The following is a 23,587-nucleotide window of genomic DNA, read 5'->3' as shown; positions in this document are numbered from 1 at the left end:
TTATCCTGTTTTCCTATTTCCTTTTTGAAATTAAAGTCATGTTAGCCTGCCATCTCTGCATCCCGGGGTTCAAAACCAGCCGAACCTGACAGGTAAGTGGATGATAATGATAATAATAATGATGATCAAAACAATAATAATTTTTAAAAAAAGATACATTGATGGTGGTTAGTTACATATAATACCATTAATAATGATAGTAATAATGATAATAATACTACTACGACTACTACTAATAGTAAAAATAATAGTAATACTAATATTAATGACACACTGATGGTGGTAAGTTACATATAATAATAATTAAAAAAGATAACAACAATAATAACATAAATAATAATGATAATATTATTAATGATAATAACACCATTTATAATAATTATAATAATAATACTAATCATCATAATCATAATAAGAATGACATTAATAATACAAATAATATTATTAATAATGACCCACTGATGGTTGTAAGCTACATATAATATTTAAAAAATATAATAATAATAATAACAGGAAAAGTATAATAATGATAATAATAATAATAATAATAATAATGACACACTGATGGTAGTAAGTTACATATAATAATAATAATAATAATTTAAAAAGATAATAAAAATAACAATAACTCAAATAATAATGTTAATAATAATAATAGTAATAATAATCATCATCATAAAAATAGTAATAATAAGTATACACTGATGGTAGTAAGCTACATATGATAATAATAATAATAATAATAATAATAATAATAATAACAAATAGGAATCTTACTAATAACACACTGATGGTGGTAAGTTACATATAATAATAATAATTAAAAAAGATAACAACAATAATAACACAAATAATAATGATAATATTATTAATGATAATAACACCATTTATAATAATTATAATAATAATACTAATCATCATAATCATAATAAGAATGACATTAATAATACAAATAATATTATTAATAATGACCCACTGATGGTTGTAAGCTACATATAATATTTAAAAAATATAATAATAATAATAATAACAGGAAAAGTATAATAATGATAATAATAATAATAATGACACACTGATGGTAGTAAGTTACATATAATAATAATAATAATAATTTAAAAAGATAATAAAAATAACAATAACTCAAATAATAATGTTAATAATAATAATAGTAATAATAATCATCATCATAAAAATATTAGTAATAATAAGTATACACTGATGGTAGTAAGCTACATATGATAATAAAAATAATAATAATAATAATAATAATAACAAATAGGGATATTACTAATAACACACTGATGGCGGTGATCTATATATAATATTATTAATAAATAATAATAATCATAATAATAATACAAACAATAAAAATAATAATGACCCTCTTATGGTAATAAGCTACATATAATTTTCATAATAATAATTAAAAACATAATGAAAATATTAGCAATAATAATAATTATACACTGATAGTAGTAAGCTACATATGATAATACTAATAATAATAATGATGATAATAATAGTAATAATAATACTAATAATGATAATAATAATAATAATAATAACACTGATGGTAGTGAGCTATATATAATAATATTAATAAATAATGAAAATTATAATAATAATAATAATGACACATTGATGGTGGTAAGCTAGAGATAGTAATAATATAATTAATAAGTATTTATTTAAAAAATAATAATTTGTATTTCTATAATAATTATGACACATTGATAGTTGTAAGCTACATTTAACAACAATAACAATAATGATAAGGATTATTAACGGTTGTACGCTACTTTTAATAAAAATAATAATAATAATATTAAACACTTTGAAAGTGGTAAGCTGCATTTGTAGCCACGGCTGCTCTAGGGCAAGACTCACTGGAACATGGCTGAAAATGTGTTCCTCTATGACCGCCACCAAACATTCATGCAGCAAACATTCTTACACCAATCATAATTTCACATCCTTACACCAATCATAAATTCACATTCCTACAGCAAACATTCTTACACGACACTGCAGGCAAGGTGGGCGAAGTGTCTAGCCCAAGGACACAACGGCAATGACGAGGATGGCGGAAGCTGGAGTCGTACCAGAGACCCACAAGTTTCTGGCCACACCTTCATCTCAAGGGTCCGATGTAAGAAGTGCGATACGTCAGTCTGTCTTCTTGCCAGATATCAGCTGGTCGTCTTTTGAGAGTCTTCTCTTACATCGACGCCTCATTTACACAAAAATACCTTCTCTCATTTTTACCATAGACTGTGCAGTCGTTGTTTTTACAGTGTGTTACTGTAAAATGTAAAACAGTACAACTGTTATTTTACTGTGAAAATTCTGGCGAGTGAGCAACCAATTGTTTACCTTGTAAAATATACAGTATATATTTTTTACAATATAAAATTGGTACCAACGTAATTATACGGTAAAATTCTGGCGACTGAGCCACCAATTTTTACCGTAAAATCTACGATTGTTGTTTTTGCAGTGTGTTACTGTAAATTGAAAAACTGCAACACTGTATTTTTACGGTAAAATTCTGGCAACTGAGCCACCAGTTTTTTTTACGGTAAAATCTACGATCGTTGTTTCTACAGTGTGTTACTGTAAATAGAAAAACAATACCACTGTATTTTCACGGTGGAATTCTGGCAAGGGAGCCACCAGTTTTTTCTTGTACTGTAAAATCTATGATCGTTGTTTTTACGGTGTGTTACTGTAAGAGAATAAACTGCACCACTGTAAGTTTACGGTAAAATTCTTAAGGGTTGAGCTACCAGGGTTTTTTTTGGCGTAAAATCTACGATTGTTGTTTTTACGGTGTGTTACTGTAGGAGGAAAAAACTACCACTTTATTTTCACGGTGAAATTCTAGGGACTGAGCTACCAGTTTTTGTTGCGTAAAATCTACGATTGTTATTTTCACGGTGTGTTACTGTAAGAGGGAAAACTGCAGCACTGTAAGCTTACGGTACAATTCTGGCGACTGAGCCACCAGGTTGTTTTTTTTACCGTGAAATCTATGATCGTTGTTTTTACAGTGTGTTACTGTAAATAGAAAAACAATACCACTGTATTTTTATAGTGAAATTCTGGCAACTGAGCCAAGTTTTTTTTTTTATACTGTAAAATCTACGATCATTGTTTTTATGGTGTGTTACTGTAAGGAGAAAAACTACCACTTTATTTTTACGGTGAAATTTTAGGGACTGAGCCACCAGTTGTTTTTGCGTAAAATCTATGATTGTTGTTTTTACAGTGTTTTACTGTAAACGGAAAATTGGTGCCACCGTAATTTTATGATAAAATTCTGGCGACTGACCAATCAGTTTTTAGCGTACAATCTACGATTGTTGTTTTTACTGTGTGTTACTGTAAATGGAAAATTGGTACCACCGTAATTTTATGATCAAATTCTGGCGACTGAGCCACCAGTTTTTACCGTAAAATTTAGGATTGTTGTTTTTGCAGTGTGTTACTGTAAATTGAAAAACTGCAACACTGTATTTTTACGGTGAAATTCTAGGGACTGAGCTACCAGTTTTTTTTATTGCGTAAAACCTACAACTGTTGTTTTTACGCTGTACTTAAGAGAAAAAACTGCACCACTGTAACTTTACAGTCAAATGCTGGCGACTGAGACACCAGTTTTTTACCGTAAAATTTCCGATTGTTGTTTTTACGGTGTGTTACTGTAAGAGGAAAAACTGCCCCACTGTAAGTTTACAGTAAAATTCTGGTGACTGAGCCACCAGTTTTTTAAACGTAAAATTTCCGATCGTTGTTTTTACGGTGTGTTACTGTAGGAAGAAACACTACCACTATCTTTTTGTGGTGAAATTCTAGGGACATAGCTACCAGGTTTTTTTGGGGGGGCGTAAAATATACGATTGTTGTTTTTACGTTTTACTTAAGAGAAAAAACTGCACCGCTGTAAGTTTACGGTAAAATTTTGGCGACTGAGCCACCAGTTTTTTTACCGTAAAATTTCCGATCGTTGTTTTTACGGTGTGTTACTGTAAGTGGAAAAACTGCACCACTGTAAGTTTACGGTAAAATTCTGGTGACTGAGCCACCAGTTTTTTTTTTACGTAAAATTTGCGATCGTTGTTTTTACGGTGTGTTACTGTAGGAAGAAACACTGTACCACTATCTTTTTGTGGTGAAATTCTAGGGACTAAGCTACCAGGTTTTTTTGGGGGGGGCGTAAAATCTACGATTGTTGTTTTTACGTTTTACTTAAGAGAAAAAACTGCACCGCTGTAAGTTTACGGTAAAATTCTGGCGACTGAGCCACCAGTTTTTTACCGTAAAATCTACAATCGTTGTTTCTGCAGTGTGTTACTGAAAAAAAGAGGAAAAACTGTACCACTTAATTTTCACGGTGAAATTCTAGGGACTGAGCTACCAGATTTTTTATTGCTTAAAATCTACAACTGTTGTTTTTACGCTGTACTTAAGAGAAAAAACTGCCCAACTGTAACTTTACGGTAAAGTTTTTAACTGTAAAATTTCCGATCGTTGTTTTTACGGTGTGTTACTGTAAGAGGAATAACTGTACCACTTTATTTTTACGGTGAAATTCTAGGGAATGAGCTACCAGTATTTTTTTTTGTTGCGTAAAATCTACGATTCTTGTTTTTACGGTGTGTTACTGTAAGAGGAAACACTGTACCACTATCTTTTTGTGGTGAAATTGTAGAACCTGAGCTACCAGGGGGTTTTTTTGGGCGTAAAATCTACGATTGTTGTTTTTACGCTGTGCTTAAGAGAAAAAACTGCACAACTGTAACTTTACGGTAAAGTTTTTAACTGTAAAATTTCCGATCGTTGTTTTTACGGTGTGTTACTGTAAGAGGAATAACTGTACCACTTTATTTTTACGGTGAAATTCTAGGGAATGAGCTACCAGTATTTTTTTTTTGTTGCGTAAAATCTACGATTGTTGTTTTTACGGTGTGTTACTGTAAGAGGAAACACTGTACCACTATCTTTTTGTGGTGAAATTGTAGAACCTGAGCTACCAGGGGGTAGCTCAACGATTGTTGTTTTTACGCTGTGCTTAAGAGAAATAACTGCACCACTGTAAGTTCACGGTAAAATTCTGGCGACTGAGCCACCAGTTTTTTACCGAAAAATTTCAGATCGTTGTTTTTACGGTGTGTTACTGTAAGAGGAAAAACTGCACCACTTTATTTTTACGGTGAAATTCTAGGGACTGAGCTACCAGTATTTTTTTTTTTGCGTAAAATCTATGATTGTTGTTTTCACGGTGTGTCTCCGTAAGAGGAAAAACTTCACCACTGTAAGTTTACGGTAAAATGCTGGCGACTGAGCCACCAGTGTTTTACCGTAAAATTTCTGATCGTTGTTTTTACGGTGTGTTACTGTAAGAGGAAAAACTGCACCACTTTATTTTTACGGTGAAATTCTAGGGACTGAGCTCCCAGTATTTTTTTTTTTGCATAAAATCTACGATTGTTATTTTTACGGTGTGTCTCCGTAAAAGGAAAAACTGCACCACTGTAAGTTTACGGTAAAATTCTGGCGACTGAGCCACCATTTTTTTTACCGTAAAATCTACAATCATTGTTTCTACAGTGTGTTACTGTAAAAAAGAGGAAAAACTGTACCACTTAATTTTCACGGTGAAATTCTAGGGACTGAGCTACCAGTTTTTTGTGTGTAAAATCTACGATTGTTGTTTTTACGGTGTGTTACTGTAAGAGGAAAAACTTCACAGATGTAAGTTTACGATAAAATTCTGGCGACTGAGCCACCAGTTTTTTACCGTAAAATCTACCATCGTTGTTTCTACAGTGTGTTACTGTAAAAGAGGGAAAACTGTAACACTTAATTTTCACGGTAAAATTCTAGCGACTGAGCCACCAGGGGGTTTTTTTGGGCGTAAAATCTAAGATTGTTTTTTTTACGGTGTGTTACTGTAAGAGGAAAAACTGTACCACTTTATTTTTACGGTGAAATTCTAGGGACTGAGCGACCAGTTTTTTATTGCGTAAAATCTACAGCTGTTGTTTTTACGCTGTACTTAAAAGAAAAAACTGCACCACTGTAAGTTTACGGTAAAATGCCGGCGACTGAGCCACCAGTTTTTTACCGTAAAATTTCTGATCATTGTTTTTACGGTGTGTTACTGTAAGAGGAAAATCTGTACCACTTTATTTTTACGGTGAAATTCTAGGGACTGAGCTACCAGTATTTTATTTTTTTTGCGTAAAAATCTACGATTGTTGTTGTTACGGTGTGTTACTGTAAGAGGAAAAACTTCACCACTGTAAGTTTACGGTAAAATGCTGGCGACTGAGCCACCAGTGTTTTACCGTAAAATTTCCGATCGTTGTTTTTACGGTGTGTTACTGTAAGAGGAAAAACTGCACCACTTTATTTTTGCGGTGAAATTCTAGGGACTGAGCTCCCAGTATTTTTTTGCGTAAAATCTACGATTGTTATTTTTACGGTGTGTCTCCGTAAGAGGAAAAACTGCACCACTGTAAGTTTACGGTAAAATTCTGGCGACTGAGCCACCATTTTTTTTTACCGTAAAATCTACAATTGTTTTTTTTTTTTACAGTGTGTTACTGTAAACAGAAAAAACGTACCACTGTATTTTTACGGTGAAATTCTGGAAACTGAGCCACCAGTTTTTTTTACCGTAAAATCTACGATCGTTGTTTCTACAGTGTGTTACTGTAAAAAAGAGGAAAAACTGTACCACTTAATTTTCACGGTGAAATTCTAGGGACTGAGCTACCAATTTTTTTTTGTGTAAAATCTACGATTGTTGTTTTTACGGTGTGTTACTATAAGAGAATAAACTGCACCACTGTACGGTAAAATTGCTACCAGCTACCAGGGTTTTTTTGGGGGCGTAAAATCTACGATTGTTGTTTTTTACGTTGTACTTAAGAGAAAAAACTGCACCACTGTAAGTTTACGGTAAAATGCCGGTGACTGAGCCACCAGTTTTTTTAACGTAAAATTTCCAATCGTTTTTACGGTTTGTGACTGTAGGAAGAAACACTGTACCACTATCTTTTTGTGGTGAAATTCTAGGGACTGAGCTACTAGGGTTTTTTTGGGGCGTAAAATCTACGATTGTTTTTTTTACGGTGTGACTGTAAGAGGAAAAACTGCACCACTATAAGTTTACGGTAAAATTCTAGCGACTGAGACACCACGGGGTTTTTTTTCGGCGTAAAATCTACGATTGTTGTTTTTACGGTGTGTTACTGTAAGAGGAAAAACTGTACCACTTTATTTTTACGGTGAAATTCTAGGGACTGAGCTACCAGTTTTTTTATTGCGTAAAATCTACAACTGTTGTTTTTACGCAGTACTTAAAAGAAAAAACTGCACCACTGTAAGTTTACGGTAAAATGCCGGCGACTGAGCCACCAGTTTTTTACCGTAAAATTTCCGATCATTGTTTTTACGGTGTGTTACTATAAGAGGAAAAACTGTACCACTTTATTTTTATGGTGACATTCTAGGGACTGAGCTACCAGTTTTCTTTTATGCACAAAATTTCCGATCGTTGTTTACACGGTGTGTAACTGTAAGAAGAAACACTGTACCACTATCTTTTTGTGGGCGGGAAATCTACGATTGTTGTTTTTACGGTGTGTCACTGTAAGAGGAAAAACTTCACCACTGTAAGTTTACGGTGTGTTATTGTAAGAGGAAAAACTTCACCACTGTAAGTTTACGGTGTGTTACTGTTAGAGGAAACACTGTACCACTATCTTTTTGTGGTGAAATTCTAGGGACTGAGCTACCAGTTTTTTTGGGCGTAAAATCTACGATTGTTGTTTTTTTGTTGTACTTAAGAGAACAAACTGCACCGCTGTAAGTTTACGGTACAATTCTGGCAACTGAGCCATCAGTTTTGTTTCGGAAAAATTTCCGATCGTTGTTCTTACGGTGTGTTACTGTAGGAAGAAATTCTAGGGACTGAGCTACCAGTGTTTATTTTTGTGGGCGTAAAATCTACGATTGTTGTTTTTACGTTGTACTTAAGAGAAAAAAATGCACCGCTGTAACTTTACGGTAAAATTCTGGCGACTGAGCCACCAGTTTTTTTACCGTAAAATCTACGATCGTTGTTTCTACAGTTTGTTACTGTAAAAAAGAGGAAAAACTGTACCACTTAATTTTCACGGTGAAATTCTAGGGACTAAACTACCTTTTTTTTTGCGTAAAATCTACGATTGTTATTTTTACGGTGCAGAAAAACTGCACGGTAAAATTCTGGCGAGTGAGCCACCAGTTTTTTTTACCGTAAAATCTACGATCGTTATTTTTACAGTGTTACTGTAAAAAAGAGGGAAAACTGTACCACTTTATTTTTATGGTGACATTCTAGGGACTGAGCTACCAGTTTTCTTTTATGCATAAAATTTCCGATCGTTGTTTACACGGTGTGTAACTGTAAGAAGAAACACTGTACCACTATCTTTTTGTGGTGAAATTCTAGGGAATGAGCTACCAGGGTTTTTTTTGGGCGGGAAATCTGCGATTGTTGTTTTTACGGTGTGTCACTGTAAGAGGAAAAACTTCACCACTGTAAGTTTACGGTGTGTTATTGTAAGAGGAAAAACTTCACCACTGTAAGTTTACGGTGTGTTATTGTTAGAGGAAACACTGTACCACTATCTTTTTGTGGTGAAATTTTAGGGACTGAGCTACCAGTTTTTTTGGGCGTAAAATCTACGATTGTTGTTTTTTTGTTGTACTTAAGAAAACAAACTGCACCGCTCTAAGTTTACGGTACAATTCTGGCAACTGAGCCATCAGTTTTGTACGGAAACATTTCCGATCGTTGTTTTTACGGTGTGTTACTGTAGGAAGAAATTCTAGGGACTGAGCTACCAGTGTTTATTTTTGTGGGCGTAAAATGTACGATTGTTGTTTTTACGTTGTACTTAAGAGAAAAAAATGCACCGCTGTAACTTTACGGTAAAATTCTGGCGACTGAGCCACCAGTTTTTTTACCGTAAAATCTACGATCGTTGTTTCTACAGTGTGTTACTGTAAAAAAGAGGAAAAACTGTACCACTTAATTTTCACGGTGAAATTCTAGGGACTAAACTACCTTTTTTTTTGCGTAAAATCTACGATTGTTATTTTTACGGTGCAGAAAAACTGCACGGTAAAATTCTGGCGAGTGAGCCACCAGTTTTTTTACCGTAAAATCTACGATCGTTATTTTTACAGTGTGTTACTGTAAAAAAGAGGGAAAACTGTACCACTTAATTTTCACGGTGAAATTCTAGGGACTGAGCTACCAGTTTTTTTATTGCGTAAAATCTACAACTGTTGTTTTTACGCAGTACTTAAAAGAAAAAACTGCACCACTGTAAGTTTACGGTAAAATGCCGGCGACTGAGCCACCAGTTTTTTACCGTAAAATTTCCGATCATTGTTTTTACGGTGTGTTACTATAAGAGGAAAAACTGTACCACTTTATTTTTATGGCGACATTCTAGGGACTGAGCTACCAGTTTTCTTTTATGCATAAAATTTCCGATCGTTGTTTACACGGTGTGTAACTGTAAGAAGAAACACTGTACCACTATCTTTTTGTGGTGAAATTCTAGGGAATGAGCTACCAGGGTTTTTTTTGGGCGGGAAATCTACGATTGTTGTTTTTACGGTGTGTCACTGTAAGAGGAAAAACTTCACCACTGTAAGTTTACGGTGTGTTACTGTTAGAGGAAACACTGTACCACTATCTTTTTGTGGTGAAATTCTAGGGACTGAGCTACCAGTTTTTTTGGGCGTAAAATCTACGATTGTTGTTTTTTTGTTGTACTTAAGAGAACAAACTGCACCGCTGTAAGTTTACGGTACAATTCTGGCAACTGAGCCATCAGTTTTGTACGGAAACATTTCCGATCGTTGTTTTTACGGTGTGTTACTGTAGGAAGAAATTCTAGGGACTGAGCTACCAGTGTTTATTTTTGTGGGCGTAAAATCTACGATTGTTGTTTTTACGTTGTACTTAACAGAAAAAAATGCACCGCTGTAACTTTACGGTAAAATTCTGGCGACTGAGCCACCAGTTTTTTACCGTAAAATCCACGATCGTTGTTTCTACAGTGTGCTACTGTAAAAAAGAGGAAAAACTGTACCACTTAATTTTCACGGTGAAATTCTAGGGACTGAACTACCTTTTTTTTGCGTAAAATCTACGATTGTTATTTTTACGGTGCAGAAAAACTGCACGGTAAAATTCTGGCGAGTGAGCCACCAGTTTTTTTTACCGTAAAATCTACGATCGTTATTTTTACAGTGTGTTACTGTAAAAAAGAGGGAAAACTGTACCACTTAATTTTCACGGTGAAATTCTAGGGACTGAGCTACCAGTTTTTTTTGTGTAAAATCTGCAATTGTTGTTTTTACGGTGTGTTACTGTAAGAGGAAAAACTGTACCACATTATTTTTACGGTGAAATTCTAGGGACTGAGCTACCAGTTTTTTTATTGCGTAAAATCTACAACTGTTGTTTTTACGCAGTACTTAAAAGAAAAAACTGCACCACTGTAAGTTTACGGTAAAATGCCGGCGACTGAGCCTCCAGTTTGTTACCGTAAAATTTCCGATCATTGTTTTTACGGTGTGTTACTTTAAGAGGAAAAACTGTACCACTTTATTTTTATGGTGACATTCTAGGGACTGAGCTACCAGTTTTCTTTTATGCATAAAATTTCCGATCGTTGTTTACACGGTGTGTAACTGTAAGAAGAAACACTGTACCACTATCTTTTTGTGGTGAAATTCTAGGGAATGAGCTACCAGGGTTTTTTTGGGGCGGGAAATCTACGATTGTTGTTTTTACGGTGTGTCACTGTAAGAGGAAAAACTTCACCACTGTAAGTTTACGGTGTGTTATTGTAAGAGGAAAAACTTCACCACTGTAAGTTTACGGTGTGTTACTGTTAGAGGAAACACTGTACCACTATCTTTTTGTGGTGAAATTCTAGGGACTGAGCTACCAGTTTTTTTGGGCGTAAAATCTACGATTGTTGTTTTTTTGTTGTACTTAAGAGAACAAACTGCACCGCTGTAAGTTTACGGTACAATTCTGGCAACTGAGCCATCAGTTTTGTACGGAAAAATTTCCGATCGTTGTTTTTACGGTGTGTTACTGTAGGAAGAAATTCTAGGGACTGAGCTACCAGTGTTTATTTTTGTGGGCGTAAAATCTACGATTGTTGTTTTTACGTTGTACTTAAGAGAAAAAAATGCACCGCTGTAACTTTACGGTAAAATTCTGGCGACTGAGCCACCAGTTTTTTACCGTAAAATCTACGATCGTTGTTTCTACAGTGTGTTACTGTAAAAAAGAGGAAAAACTGTACCACTTAATTTTCACGGTGAAATTCTAGGGACTGAACTACCTTTTTTTTACGTAAAATCTACGATTGTTATTTTTACGGTGCAGAAAAACTGCACGGTAAAATTCTGGCGAGTGAGCCACCAGTTTTTTTTACCGTAAAATCTACGATCGTTATTTTTACAGTGTGTTACTGTAAAAAAGAGGGAAAACTGTACCACTTAATTTTCACGGTGAAATTCTAGGGACTGAGCTACCAGTTTTTTTTGTGTAAAATCTGCAATTGTTGTTTTTACGGTGTGTTACTGTAAATGTAAAAAACGGTACAGCTGTTAAGAATTCGGCAGCTAGGTCGGCAGACTTCTACGACGGTCGATTTTTGCGTGTGCACAAAAGTTTTCAGTCGGCCGCCGTACTTAAGGGCGCCGACCAGGTTAACGCCAAGCCGGCCGGGTCCAGGTCGCCGGTCACGTGACCAAGTCGCCAGCTCACCTTCCAGGCAGCAGGTCCTCCAGAGTCCCGAGTGCGTCATCACCTCCTCGTTCTTCTTGCTGGTCTCGTTCTCGTTGCTGCTCTTGATCTTGCAGACGCCGCGCGAGTACAGCCAGTAGTCCGTCCCCACGGCGATGGTCATCAGGCTGAAGGCGGCGAAGGCCCCCACCGTGGTCAGCAGCATCTGAACTCCGCGGTCAAACACGCCCATGTTGCCGCATTCCACGAAAGGGGGGCCCCCTTTCCGCTTCACGTACAGGAAGTAAATATTTGTGAGTTTGCGTCGCCACGCCAGCTCGGAAAAGGGGGGGCGGACGGTGGCGGGCGAACGGCGGCGGCGGGGGGGCACTGGGGGGGCGGGGGAATTAGGGGAGCTCGGGGGGAATCGTATGGTTGGTTTTGGGTGGGGGGGCGCCGACCAGGTGAGAAATCAGATTAAAGGCGTTGTGGGGGGGAGTAGGGGGTGTGTGTGTAGGGGTGGCTGGGCTGGGGCAGGTCAAACTTCCCTCAAAGTGGATCAACTAGTGACCTGAAAACCTGACAGCAGGTCCCACAGGATCAAGGCCTACTTTGTGGACCGTCAGGGTTTCACAAGCTGGTCTAAGTGGAACCAGAACCGGCTCACACACACACACACGGGTTCTTTCCCAAGAGGTGTGGTGGGGGGAACCTGCACAACCCCCCCCCCCGCCCCGGCTGCTTTGTATTCTCCAGACGTGGACCTCGCCGGGTTCTGGACCGGGGGGGACAGGCGCTGTGTGGCTATACCTCGACGTCAACCCAGGACCGATCTCCGGGCGCGCTCGATCCGGACTGGCATGGTCCAGAACCTTGGGATCTTTTCAAATGGCTGATGCCAAAACCACCGCAGACATTTTATTCTTCAAGGGAGAAAAAAAAAAAGAAAAAGAAAAAAAGAGAAACCAAACATGGACAGCTTTTTAAGAAATAATCCAGCATTGAAGGATGGAAGGGAAAAATTTTTTGCTTAGTTGTCCTTCCTCCTAAAATTCCGGTCCACGGTTTCCATGCGTGCTCCCTGGACTTGGGTCCGGCGTCAGTGCGGCTCTGCTCCGCGGAGAGGTGCGCATCCGGGCGGGGGGCATGAGGCCGAGGTGTCGGCGCGGGGAAGACGCGGGGCGACGGTCGATGCTTCCCGGCGTGCGCGGACCTCCTCGCTGCCGCATCCAGGCGCTCCTCAGTCGGCCATAAGACGAGCGCATGCCCGCGTCACATCGCAGCCGTCAAATCCTCCGCTTTTTTTTTTTTCTTTTTTTTTTTTCCCCTCCTATTTCTTCTTTTTTCCCACCTCCTCCAAAGACGCGATCAGATCTCAGGTCGAGCAACACATCCTCGCGTTTCTTCTTCCCGGAGCTGAGAGAGGAGGAGGAGGAGGAGGAGGAGGATGCTGAGAAGCTGAGGATGAAAAAAAAAAAAAATCGACACAACCAGCGAGGAGGAGGAGGAGGAGGAAGATGTTAATAAATAAAAATGTCCTTTTCAACAAGTCAGCATCTGATGCTGGGTTTTGGCAGCAGGTGAACAAAAAAATAAATAAAATAAAAACTCAAGCCACGAAAAATGATTTCAACACGATTAAAACCACTAGGATAACATTTATATATAATACAAAACCTTGTATAGTAGGGGTGTCAAAAAAAATATCTATTTTTTTTGTAACGATTTTTAATCGATTAGAGGGGAAAAAATCAAAAAACTATTTTAAAAAAACAAACACAAAAAACAAAACTCAAGTCACGAAAAATTATTTCAATACGATTAAAACCACTAGAATAAGATTGATATACAATACAAAACCAGCGGTGTAAAAAATGATCTATTTTTATTTGTAACGATTTTTAATCGATTAGAGGGGGAAAAAAATAAAAAAACTATTTTAAAAAAACAAACAAAACAAAACAAAACTCAAGTCACGAAAAATTATTCAAACAGGATTAAAACCACTAGGAGAAGATTTGTATATAATACAAAACCTTATGTAGTAGGGGTGTCAAAAAAAAAGTTTTTTTTTTGTAACGATTTTTAATCGATTAGAGGGGAAAAAAATCAAAAAACTATTTTAAAAAAACAAACACAAAAAACAAAACTCAAGTCACGAAAAATTATTTCAATACGATTAAAACCACTAGAAGATTTATATACAATACAAAACCAGCAGTGTAAAAAATTATCTATTTTTATTTGTAACGATTTTTAATCGATTAGAGGGGAAAAAAAATCAAAAAAACTATTTTAAAAAAACAAACAAAACAAAACAAAACTCAAGTCACGAAAAATTATTCAAACAGGATTAAAACCACTAGGAGAAGATTTGTATATAATACAAAACCTTATATAGTAGGGGTGTCAAAAAAATGTTTTTTATTTGTAACGATTTTTAATCGATTAGAGGGAAAAAAATCAAAAAACTATTTTAAAAAAAACAAAAAAAACTCTTTTTTTTTTTTTTAAATGAAGTGAATTATATTTATATATTTACATTAGACATTGGGTTTCACTATGTAAACGCACTTTGAGTCACTAGAGAAAAGTGTTATATAAATATAATTCACTTCATTTAATAACATTTTTTTTTTTCTCTAATCGATTAAAAATCGTTGCAAATAAAAATATATTTTTTGACACCCCTACTATACAAGGTTTTGTATTATATGTAAATCTTATCCTTTTTCCAGGTTCGATTCCTGCCGTTGTGTCCTTGGGCAAGACACTTTACCCACCTGCTCCCAGTGCCACCCACACTGGTTTAAGTGTAACTTAGATATTGTTTTTCGCCATGTAAAAGCGCTTTGAGTCACTATATAAATATAATTCACTTCATTTAAAAACATATATATGTATATATATATATATATATATATATTTTTTTTTGTTCTTGTTTTTTTTTTCTCTAATCGATTAATCTTTACAAATAAAAATAGATTTTTTTTTACACCCCTGCTATACAAGGTTTTGTACTATATGTAGATCTTGTCCTAGTGGTTTTAATCATGTTGAAATAATTTTTGAGTTTTGTTTTTTTTTGTTAGTTTTTTTTAAAAATTGTTTTTCTTTTTTTTCCTTTTAATCGATTAAAAATCGTTGCAAATAAAAATACATAGTGAAACCCAATGTCTAAGTTACATTTAAACCAGTGTGGGTGGGGTGAAAAAAAACGAAAATAAACTCAAGTCACGAAAAATTATTTCAACACAATTAAAACCACTAGGAGAAGATTTATATATAATACAAAACCTTGTATAGTTGGGGTGTCAAAAATGTATTTTTGTTTGTAACGATTTTTAATCGATTAGAGAAAAAAGAAAAAAGAAAAAAAAAACATCTTTTTTTTTTTTTTAAATGAAGTGAATTATATTTATATAGCGCTTTTCTCTAGTGACTCAAAGCGTTTTTACATTATGAAACCCAATGTCTAAGTTACATTTAAACAGTGTGGGTGGCGTGAAAAAAAACGGAAAAAAAACTCAAGTCACGAAAAAAAATTTCAACACGATTAAAACCACTAGAAGATGTATATATAATACAAAACCTTGTATAGTAGGGGTGTCAAAAATATCAATTTTTTTTTTGTAACGATTTTTAATTGATTAGAGGGAAACAAATCAAAAAACTATTTTAAAAAAAACAAACAAAAAAAACAAAACTCAAGTCACGAAAAATTATTTCAATACGATTAAAACCACTAGGATAAGATTTATATATAATACAAAACCTTATATAGTAGGGTGTCAAAAAAATATTTTTTTATTTGTAACGATTTTTAATCGATTAGAGGAAAAAAAATCAAAAAACTATTTAAAAAAAAACAAAACATAAAAAACTCAAGTCACGAAAAATTATTTCAACACGATTAAAACCACTAGGATAAGATTTATATATAATACAAAACCTTGTATGTAGGGGTGTCAAAAATTATTTTTTTTTGTAACGATTTTTAATTGATTAGAGAAAAAAAAAATATATATATACATGTTTTTTTATTTTATTTATTTTTTTAAATGAAGTGAATTATATTTATATAGCGCTTTTTAGAGATGCGCGGACAGGCAATTATTTCATCCGCAACCGCATCACAAAAGTCGTCATCCACCCGCCATCCACCCGAACTAACATTTTATCAAAACCACAACCAAAAATTATTTTAACACGATTAAAACCACTAGGATAAGATTTATATATAATACAAAACCTTAGGGGTGTCAATTTTTTTTTTTTAATTTGTAACGATTTTTAATAGATTAGAGAGAGAAAAAAAAAAACTATTTAAAAAACACAAAAAACAACAACAACAACAACAAAAAATATAAATATTTTTTAAATCTGTTCTTTCCGACATTGATACAAACGTTGATTATACGTACGTGTCCTTTAAAACTGACTTTGAAACAATGTTGCGAAATAGTTGTATTTGTCAATTGAGACAACGTTGACGTGCAACATTGGATCCACGTTGTTGGTTGGGAAATTGCCACATTTTAATGGTCAAATCAACGTTAGAATTCAACATTGATTAAACGTTGTCAAAAAGCATGTTGTCTCAATGTTGTATTTTTGTTGCAGAAAGTTGGGTATGGAAATGACCAAAAATCAACGGTCAAATCAACGTCAGAACCCAACTTCGAATAAACGTCAAAAAGCATGTTGTTTCAACATTGTATTTGGTTGTAGAATAATGGTTGGGAAATTACCAAAATTCAATGGTCAAATCAATGTCCCAACCTGACGCGAATAAACGTCAAAAAGCATGTTGTTTCAATGTTGTATTTGGGTTGTTGAATGTTGGGTCTGGAAATTACGAATATTCAACGGTCATATCCACGTCAGAAACCAACATTGATTAAATGTCGTCGAAAAGCATGTTGTTTCAATGTTGTATTTGTGTTCTAAAATATTGGTTGGGAAATGATCAAATTTCAATGGTCAAATCGACGTCACCACCTGACGTTGAATAAACGTTGTCAAAAAGTATGTTGTTTCAACGTTGTATTTGTGTTGTACAATATTGGTCAGGAAATGACCAAAATTCAATCGTCAAATCAATGTCAGAACCCAACATTGAATAAATGTTGTCAAAAAGCATGTTGTTTCAACATTGTATTTGTGTTGTAGAATATTGGTTGGGAAATGACCAAAATTCAATGATCAAATCAACGTCGGAACCCAACATTGATAAAACGTCGTCAAAAAGCATGTTGTTTCAACATTGTATTTGTGTTGTACAATATTGGTCTGGAAATTGTTACGAAATAGGTGAGGTGGATCCCAAGGATGCAGAGACGAATTTGTGTATACAATTGTTCTTCCTTTTATTAGGCGGAAGCACAAGGTAGCAAAACAAAGGCGATGGTGGAAAACACAAAAACACACCATGTAAAAAACTACTAAGAGAAAAAAAAACCACACAAAACTAAAAGCGCTAGACAAGGCTAGGAAAAATACTTCACGAAAGAAGTTAAATAGAAAAAACAAGGTACAAAAATAAAACGCTAGACAAGGCTAGGAAAAATACTTCACGAAAGAAGTTAAATAGAAAAAACAAGGTACAAAAATAAAACGCTAGACAAGGCTAGGAATAATACTTCACGAAAGAAGTTAAATAGAAAAAACAAGGTACAAAAATAAAACGCTAGACAAGGCTAGGAATAATACTTCACGAAAGAAGTTAAATAGAAAAAACAAGGTACAAAAATAAAACGCTAGACAAGGCTAGGAAAAATACTTCACGAAAGAAGTTAAATAGAAAAAACAAGGTACAAAAATAAAACGCTAGACAAGGCTAGGAAAAATACTTCACGAAAGAAGTTAAATAGAAAAAACAAGGTACAAAAATAAAACGCTAGACAAGGCTAGGAATAATACTTCACGAAAGAAGTTAAATAGAAAAAACAAGGTACAAAAATAAAACGCTAGACAAGGCTAGGAATAATACAGGCCAACCTGAGATGAAAGGTACACGATGAAACTAGTGCAGGGGTCGGCAACCTTTACCACTCAAAGAGCCATTTTGGCAAGTTTCACAAATTAAAGAAAGTAATGGGAGCCACAAAAAAAAAATTAAAATGAAAAACACCGCATACAAAGCTTAAATGTTTTGTGCTATGTTAACCAGGGGTCTCCGACACACGCACCGGGACGCACTTTAATATGGACATTTGATGTTAGTGCAGCCCGCGAGTTTTGAATGAATGGCGCTTCGTCATGCTTGCCAACCCTCTCATTTTTCCCGGGAGACTCCCGAATATCAGAGCGTGATGACACTGCATTTGGCGCCCTCTACAGTCTGCCCTAACAGTGTACCTGCTCGACCACACGTAGAATGCAATTTCAGCTTGCTCACGTAAGTGACAGCAAGGCGTACTACCTCAGCAGCCACACATCTTACACTGACGGTACCAATACCCAGAATCCCATGCAGCCCTAACTCTTCCGCTCAACCAACGCACGGAGAGGGGGGGGGGGGGGGGGGGTTGATGTGTGGGGGGATTTGGTGGTAGCGGGGGTGTATAATGTAGACCGGAAGAGTTAGGGCTGCATGGGATTCTGGGTAATGGTTGTGTTGTGTTTATGTTGTGTTACGGTGGGATGTTCTCCACAAATGTGTTTTTCATTCTTTTTTGGTGTGGGTTCACAGTGTGGCGCATATTTGTAACGTAACAATGTTAAAGTTGTTTGATACGGCTACCGTCAGTGTAAGCTGTGTGGCTGATGAGTAAGTATGCTTTGCTGTCTCCTGTGTGTGCAAGTAATAACAACATGCAACATGTGGCTGGACTTGCACGCTGTATGTAAATGCTATAGAGGACAATTACTGCAGTGCAATTAGGGCACGCCCTTTATTTAGTAATTAGAGTGTAACGAGAGAGAGAGTGAACATGGAGTGCAGACAACAGAAATGAGCAAGTAAATTTCGGATTACCACAGAAATGGCCAAAATTCAATGGTCAAATCAACGTCGGAAGCCAACATTGATAAAACGTCGTCAAAAAGCATGTTGTTTCAACGTTGTATTTGTGTTGTAGAATGTTGGGTCTGGAAATTGTCAGGCTTGCTACTGACAGTTTGGTTATGTTTGGGTTTTCCTGTGTTTGAAATCACTTCCTGTCCTGGTGCTCTTGTTTTGTCAGTGTTTCCTGTTTGGTCTCTGTGTTTTGCAGCACCTGTTACTTTCTGGTCCATGTCCTGTCCGCACACCTGTTCCTCGTTTAATTAGTTCCATTTAGTTCCACCTGATCCCTTCTTCAGTTTTGGATCATTCTTGCCGTTTCTTGGAGACTGATGCTGAGTGTGCTGTTTCTGTTAGTTTCCTGCTTCCTTCTAAGTAAGTGATACATTTTTTACTTGCATTCTGCCTGCCGTTCTCGCAGCCTTGGGGTGACGCCGAAGGAATGCTCACCAATCCCTGACAGAAATGACCAAAATTCAATTGTCAAATCAATGTCAGGAACCAACATTGATAAAACGTCGGCAAAAACCATGTTTCAATGTTGTGTTTGTGTCGTTCAATATTGGTTGGGAAATGACCAAAATTCAGTGGTCAAATCAACGTCACAACCTGACGTTGAATAAACGTTGTCAAAAAGCACGTTGTTTCAACCGTGTATTTGTGTTGTAGAATATTGGTTGGGAAATGACCAAATTTCAATGGTCAAATCAACGTCAGAACCCAACATTGATTAAACGTCGTCAAAAAGCACGTTGTTTCAACGTTGTATTTGTGTTGTAGAATATTGGTTGGGAAATGACGAAATTCAATGGTCAAATCAACGTCAGAACCCAACATTGATTAAACGTCATCAAAAGCATGTTGTTTCAATGTTGTATTTGTGTTGTAGAATATTGGTTGGGAAATGACCAAAATTCAATGGTCAAATCAACTTTGTCAAAAAGCATGTTGTTTCAATGTTGTATTTGTTTTGTAGAATATTGGTTGGGAAATGACCAAATTTCAATGGTCAAATCAACGTCAGAACCCAACATTGATTAAACGTCGTCAAAAAGCATGTTGTTTCAACGTTGTATTTGTGTTGTAGAATATTGGTTGGGAAATGACGAAATTCAATGGTCAAATCAACGTCAGAACCCAACATTGATTAAACGTCATCAAAAGCATGTTGTTTCAATGTTGTATTTGTGTTGCAGAATATTGGTTGGGAAATGACCAAAATTCAATGGTCAAATCAACGTTGTCAAAAAGCATGTTGTTTCAATGTTGTATTTGTTTTGTAGAATATTGGTTGGGAAATGACCAAATTTCAATGGTCATATCAACGTCAGAACCCAACATTGATTAAACGTTTCCCAACCAATATACTACAACACAACTACGTTGAAACGACATCTTTTTGACAACGTTTATTCAATGTCAGGTGGTGACGTTGATTTGACCATTGAATTTTGGTCATTGCCCAACCAATGTTCTACAACACAAATACAACGTTGAAACGACGTCTTTTTGACGACGTTTATTCAATGTTGGGTTCTGACGTTGATTTGACCATTGAATTTTGGTCATTGCCCAACCAATATTCTACAACACAAATACAATGTTGAAACGACGTCTTTTTGACGACGTTTATTCAATGTTGGGTTCTGACGTTGATTTGACCATTGAATTTTGGTCATTTCCCAAAACAACACAAATACAACGTTGAAACAACATGCTTTTTGATGACGTTTATTCAATGTCAAGTTGTGACGTTGATTTGACCATTGAATTTTGGTCTTTGCCCAACCAATATTTTACAACACAAATACAACGTTGAAACAGCATCTTTTTGACAACGTTTATTCAATGTTGGGTTCTGACGTTGATTTGACCATTGAATTTTGGTCATTTCCCAAAACAACACAAATACAACGTTGAAACAACATGCTTTTTGATAACGTTTATTCAATGTCAAGTTGTGACGTTGATTTGACCATTGAATTTTGGTCTTTGCCCAACCAATATTCTACAACACAAATACAACGTTGAAACAGCATCTTTTTGACAACGTTTATTCAATGTTGGGTTCTGATGTTGATTTGATCATTGAATTTTGGTCATTTCCCAACCAATATTCTACATCACAAATACGTTGAAACGACATCTTTTTGACGACGTTTATTCAATGTCAGGGGGTGACATTGATTTGACCATTGAATTTTGGTCATTGCCCAACCAATGTTCTACAACACAAATACAACGTTGAAACGACGTCTTTTTGATGACGTTTATTCAATGTTGGGTTCTGACGTTGATTTGACCATTGAATTTTGGTCATTTCCCAAAACAACACAAATACAACGTTGAAACAACATGCTTTTTGATGATGTTTATTCAATGTCAGGTGGTGACGTTGATTTGACCATTGAATTTTGGTCTTTGCCCAACCAATATTCTACAACACAAATACAATGTTGAAACAGCATCATTTTGACAACGTTTATTCAATGTTGGGTTCTGATGTTGATTTGATCATTGAATTTTGGTCATTTCCCAACCAATATTCTACATCACAAATACGTTGAAACGACATCTTTTTGACGACGTTTATTCAATGTCAGGGGGTGACGTTGATTTGACCATTGAATTTTGGTCATTGCCCAACCAATGTTCTACAACACAAATACAACGTTGAAACAACGTCTTTTTGATGACGTTTATTCAATGTTGGGTTCTGACGTTGATTTGACCATTGAATTTTGGTAATTTCCCAAAACAACACAAATACAACGTTGAAACAACATGCTTTTTGATGACGTTTATTCAATGTCAAGTTGTGACGTTGATTTGACCATTGAATTTTGGTCTTTTTCCAACCAATATTCTACAACACAAATACAACGTTGAAACAGCATCTTTTTGACAACGTTTATTCAATGTCAGGTTCTGATGTTGATTTGATCATTGAATTTTGGTCATTTCCCAACCAATATTCTACATCACAAATACGTTGAAACGACATCTTTTTGACGACGTTTATTCAATGTCAGGGGGTGACGTTGATTTGACCATTGAATTTTGGTCATTGCCCAACTAATATTCTACAACACAAATACAATGTTGAAACGACGTCTTTTTGACGACGTTTATTCAATGTTGGGTTCTGACGTTGATTTGACCATTGAAATTTGGTCATTTCCCAAAACAACACAAATACAACGTTGAAACAACATGCTTTTTGATGACGTTTATTCAATGTCAAGTTGTGACGTTGATTTGACCATTGAATTTTGGTCATTTCCCAACCAATATTCTACAACACAAATAAGGTGAAACAACGTGCTTTTTGACGACGTTTAATCAATGTTGGGTTCTGACGTTGATTTGACCATTGAAATTTGGTCATTTCCCAACCAATATTCTACAACACAAATACAACGTTGAAACATCTTTTTGACGACGTTTAATCAATGTTGGGTTCTGACGTTGATTTGACCATTGAAATTTGGTCATTTCCCAAAACAACACAAATACAACGTTGAAACAACATGCTTTTTGACGACGTTTATTCAATGTCAAGTTGTGACGTTGATTTGACCATTGAATTTTGGTCTTTGCCCAACCAATATTCTACAACACTAATACAACGTTGAAACAGCATCTTTTTGACAACGTTTATTCAATGTTGGGTTCTGATGTTGATTTGATCATTGAATTTTGGTCATTTCCCAACCAATATTCTACATCACAAATACGTTGAATCGACATCTTTTTTGACGACGTTTATTCAATGTCAGGTGGTGACGTTGATTTTACCATTGAATTTTGGTCATTGCCCAACCAATGTTCTACAACACAAATACAACGTTGAAACGACGTCTTTTTGATGACGTTTATTCAATGTTGGGTTCTGACGTTGATTTGACCATTGAATTTTGGTCATTTCCCAAAACAACACAAATACAACGTTGAAACAACATGCTTTTTGATGACGTTTATTCAATGTCAAGTTGTGACGTTGATTTGACCATTGAATTTTGGTCATTTCCCAACCAATATTCTACAACACAAATAAGGTGAAACAACGTGCTTTTTGACGACGTTTAATCAATGTTGGGTTCTGACGTTGATTTGACCATTGAAATTTGGTCATTTCCCAACCAATATTCTACAACACAAATACAACGTTGAAACATCTTTTTGACGACGTTTAATCAATGTTGGGTTCTGACGTTGATTTGACCATTGAAATTTGGTCATTTCCCAAAACAACACAAATACAACGTTGAAACAACATGCTTTTTGATGACGTTTATTCAATGTCAAGTTGTGACGTTGATTTGACCATTGAATTTTGGTCTTTGCCCAACCAATATTCTACATCACAAATACGTTGAAACGACATCTTTTTGACGACGTTTATTCAATGTCAGGGGGTGACGTTGATTTGACCATTGAATTTTGGTCATTGCCCAACCAATATTCTACAACACAAATACAATGTTGAAACAACGTCTTTTTGATGACGTTTATTCAATGTTGGGTTCTGACGTTGATTTGACCATTGAATTTTGGTCATTTCCCAAAACAACACAAATACGACGTTGAAACAACATGCTTTTTGATGACGTTTATTCAATGTCAAGTTGTGACGTTGATTTGACCATTGAATTTTGGTCTTTGCCCAACCAATATTCTACAACACAAATACAACGTTGAAACAGCATCTTTTTGACAACGTTTATTCAATGTTGGGTTCTGATGTTGATTTGATCATTGAATTT

At 35.5% G+C, this 23,587-nt stretch overlaps 1 protein-coding gene across 1 annotated transcript in view; it reads right to left on the bottom strand.

The window, feature by feature from the left end:
* Positions 1-13,218, bottom strand: part of LOC133633792 (voltage-dependent calcium channel gamma-2 subunit-like) — a 92,191-nt gene extending 78,973 nt beyond the window's left edge. Inside the window, exon 1 of the mRNA XM_062026493.1 lies at positions 11,858-13,218. Within this exon, the coding sequence (XP_061882477.1) occupies positions 11,858-12,068 (211 nt within the window). The 5' untranslated portion in view covers positions 12,069-13,218. The remainder of the gene's footprint in view (positions 1-11,857) is intronic.
* Positions 13,219-23,587: the final 10,369 nt, after the last annotated feature.

This window comes from Entelurus aequoreus, linkage group LG18, assembly GCF_033978785.1.
Source record: "Entelurus aequoreus isolate RoL-2023_Sb linkage group LG18, RoL_Eaeq_v1.1, whole genome shotgun sequence".
NCBI classification, from domain to species: domain Eukaryota; kingdom Metazoa; phylum Chordata; class Actinopteri; order Syngnathiformes; family Syngnathidae; genus Entelurus; species Entelurus aequoreus.
The sequence above is the reverse complement of the archived record's forward strand: the minus strand, read 5'-3'. Positions and strand labels throughout refer to the sequence as shown.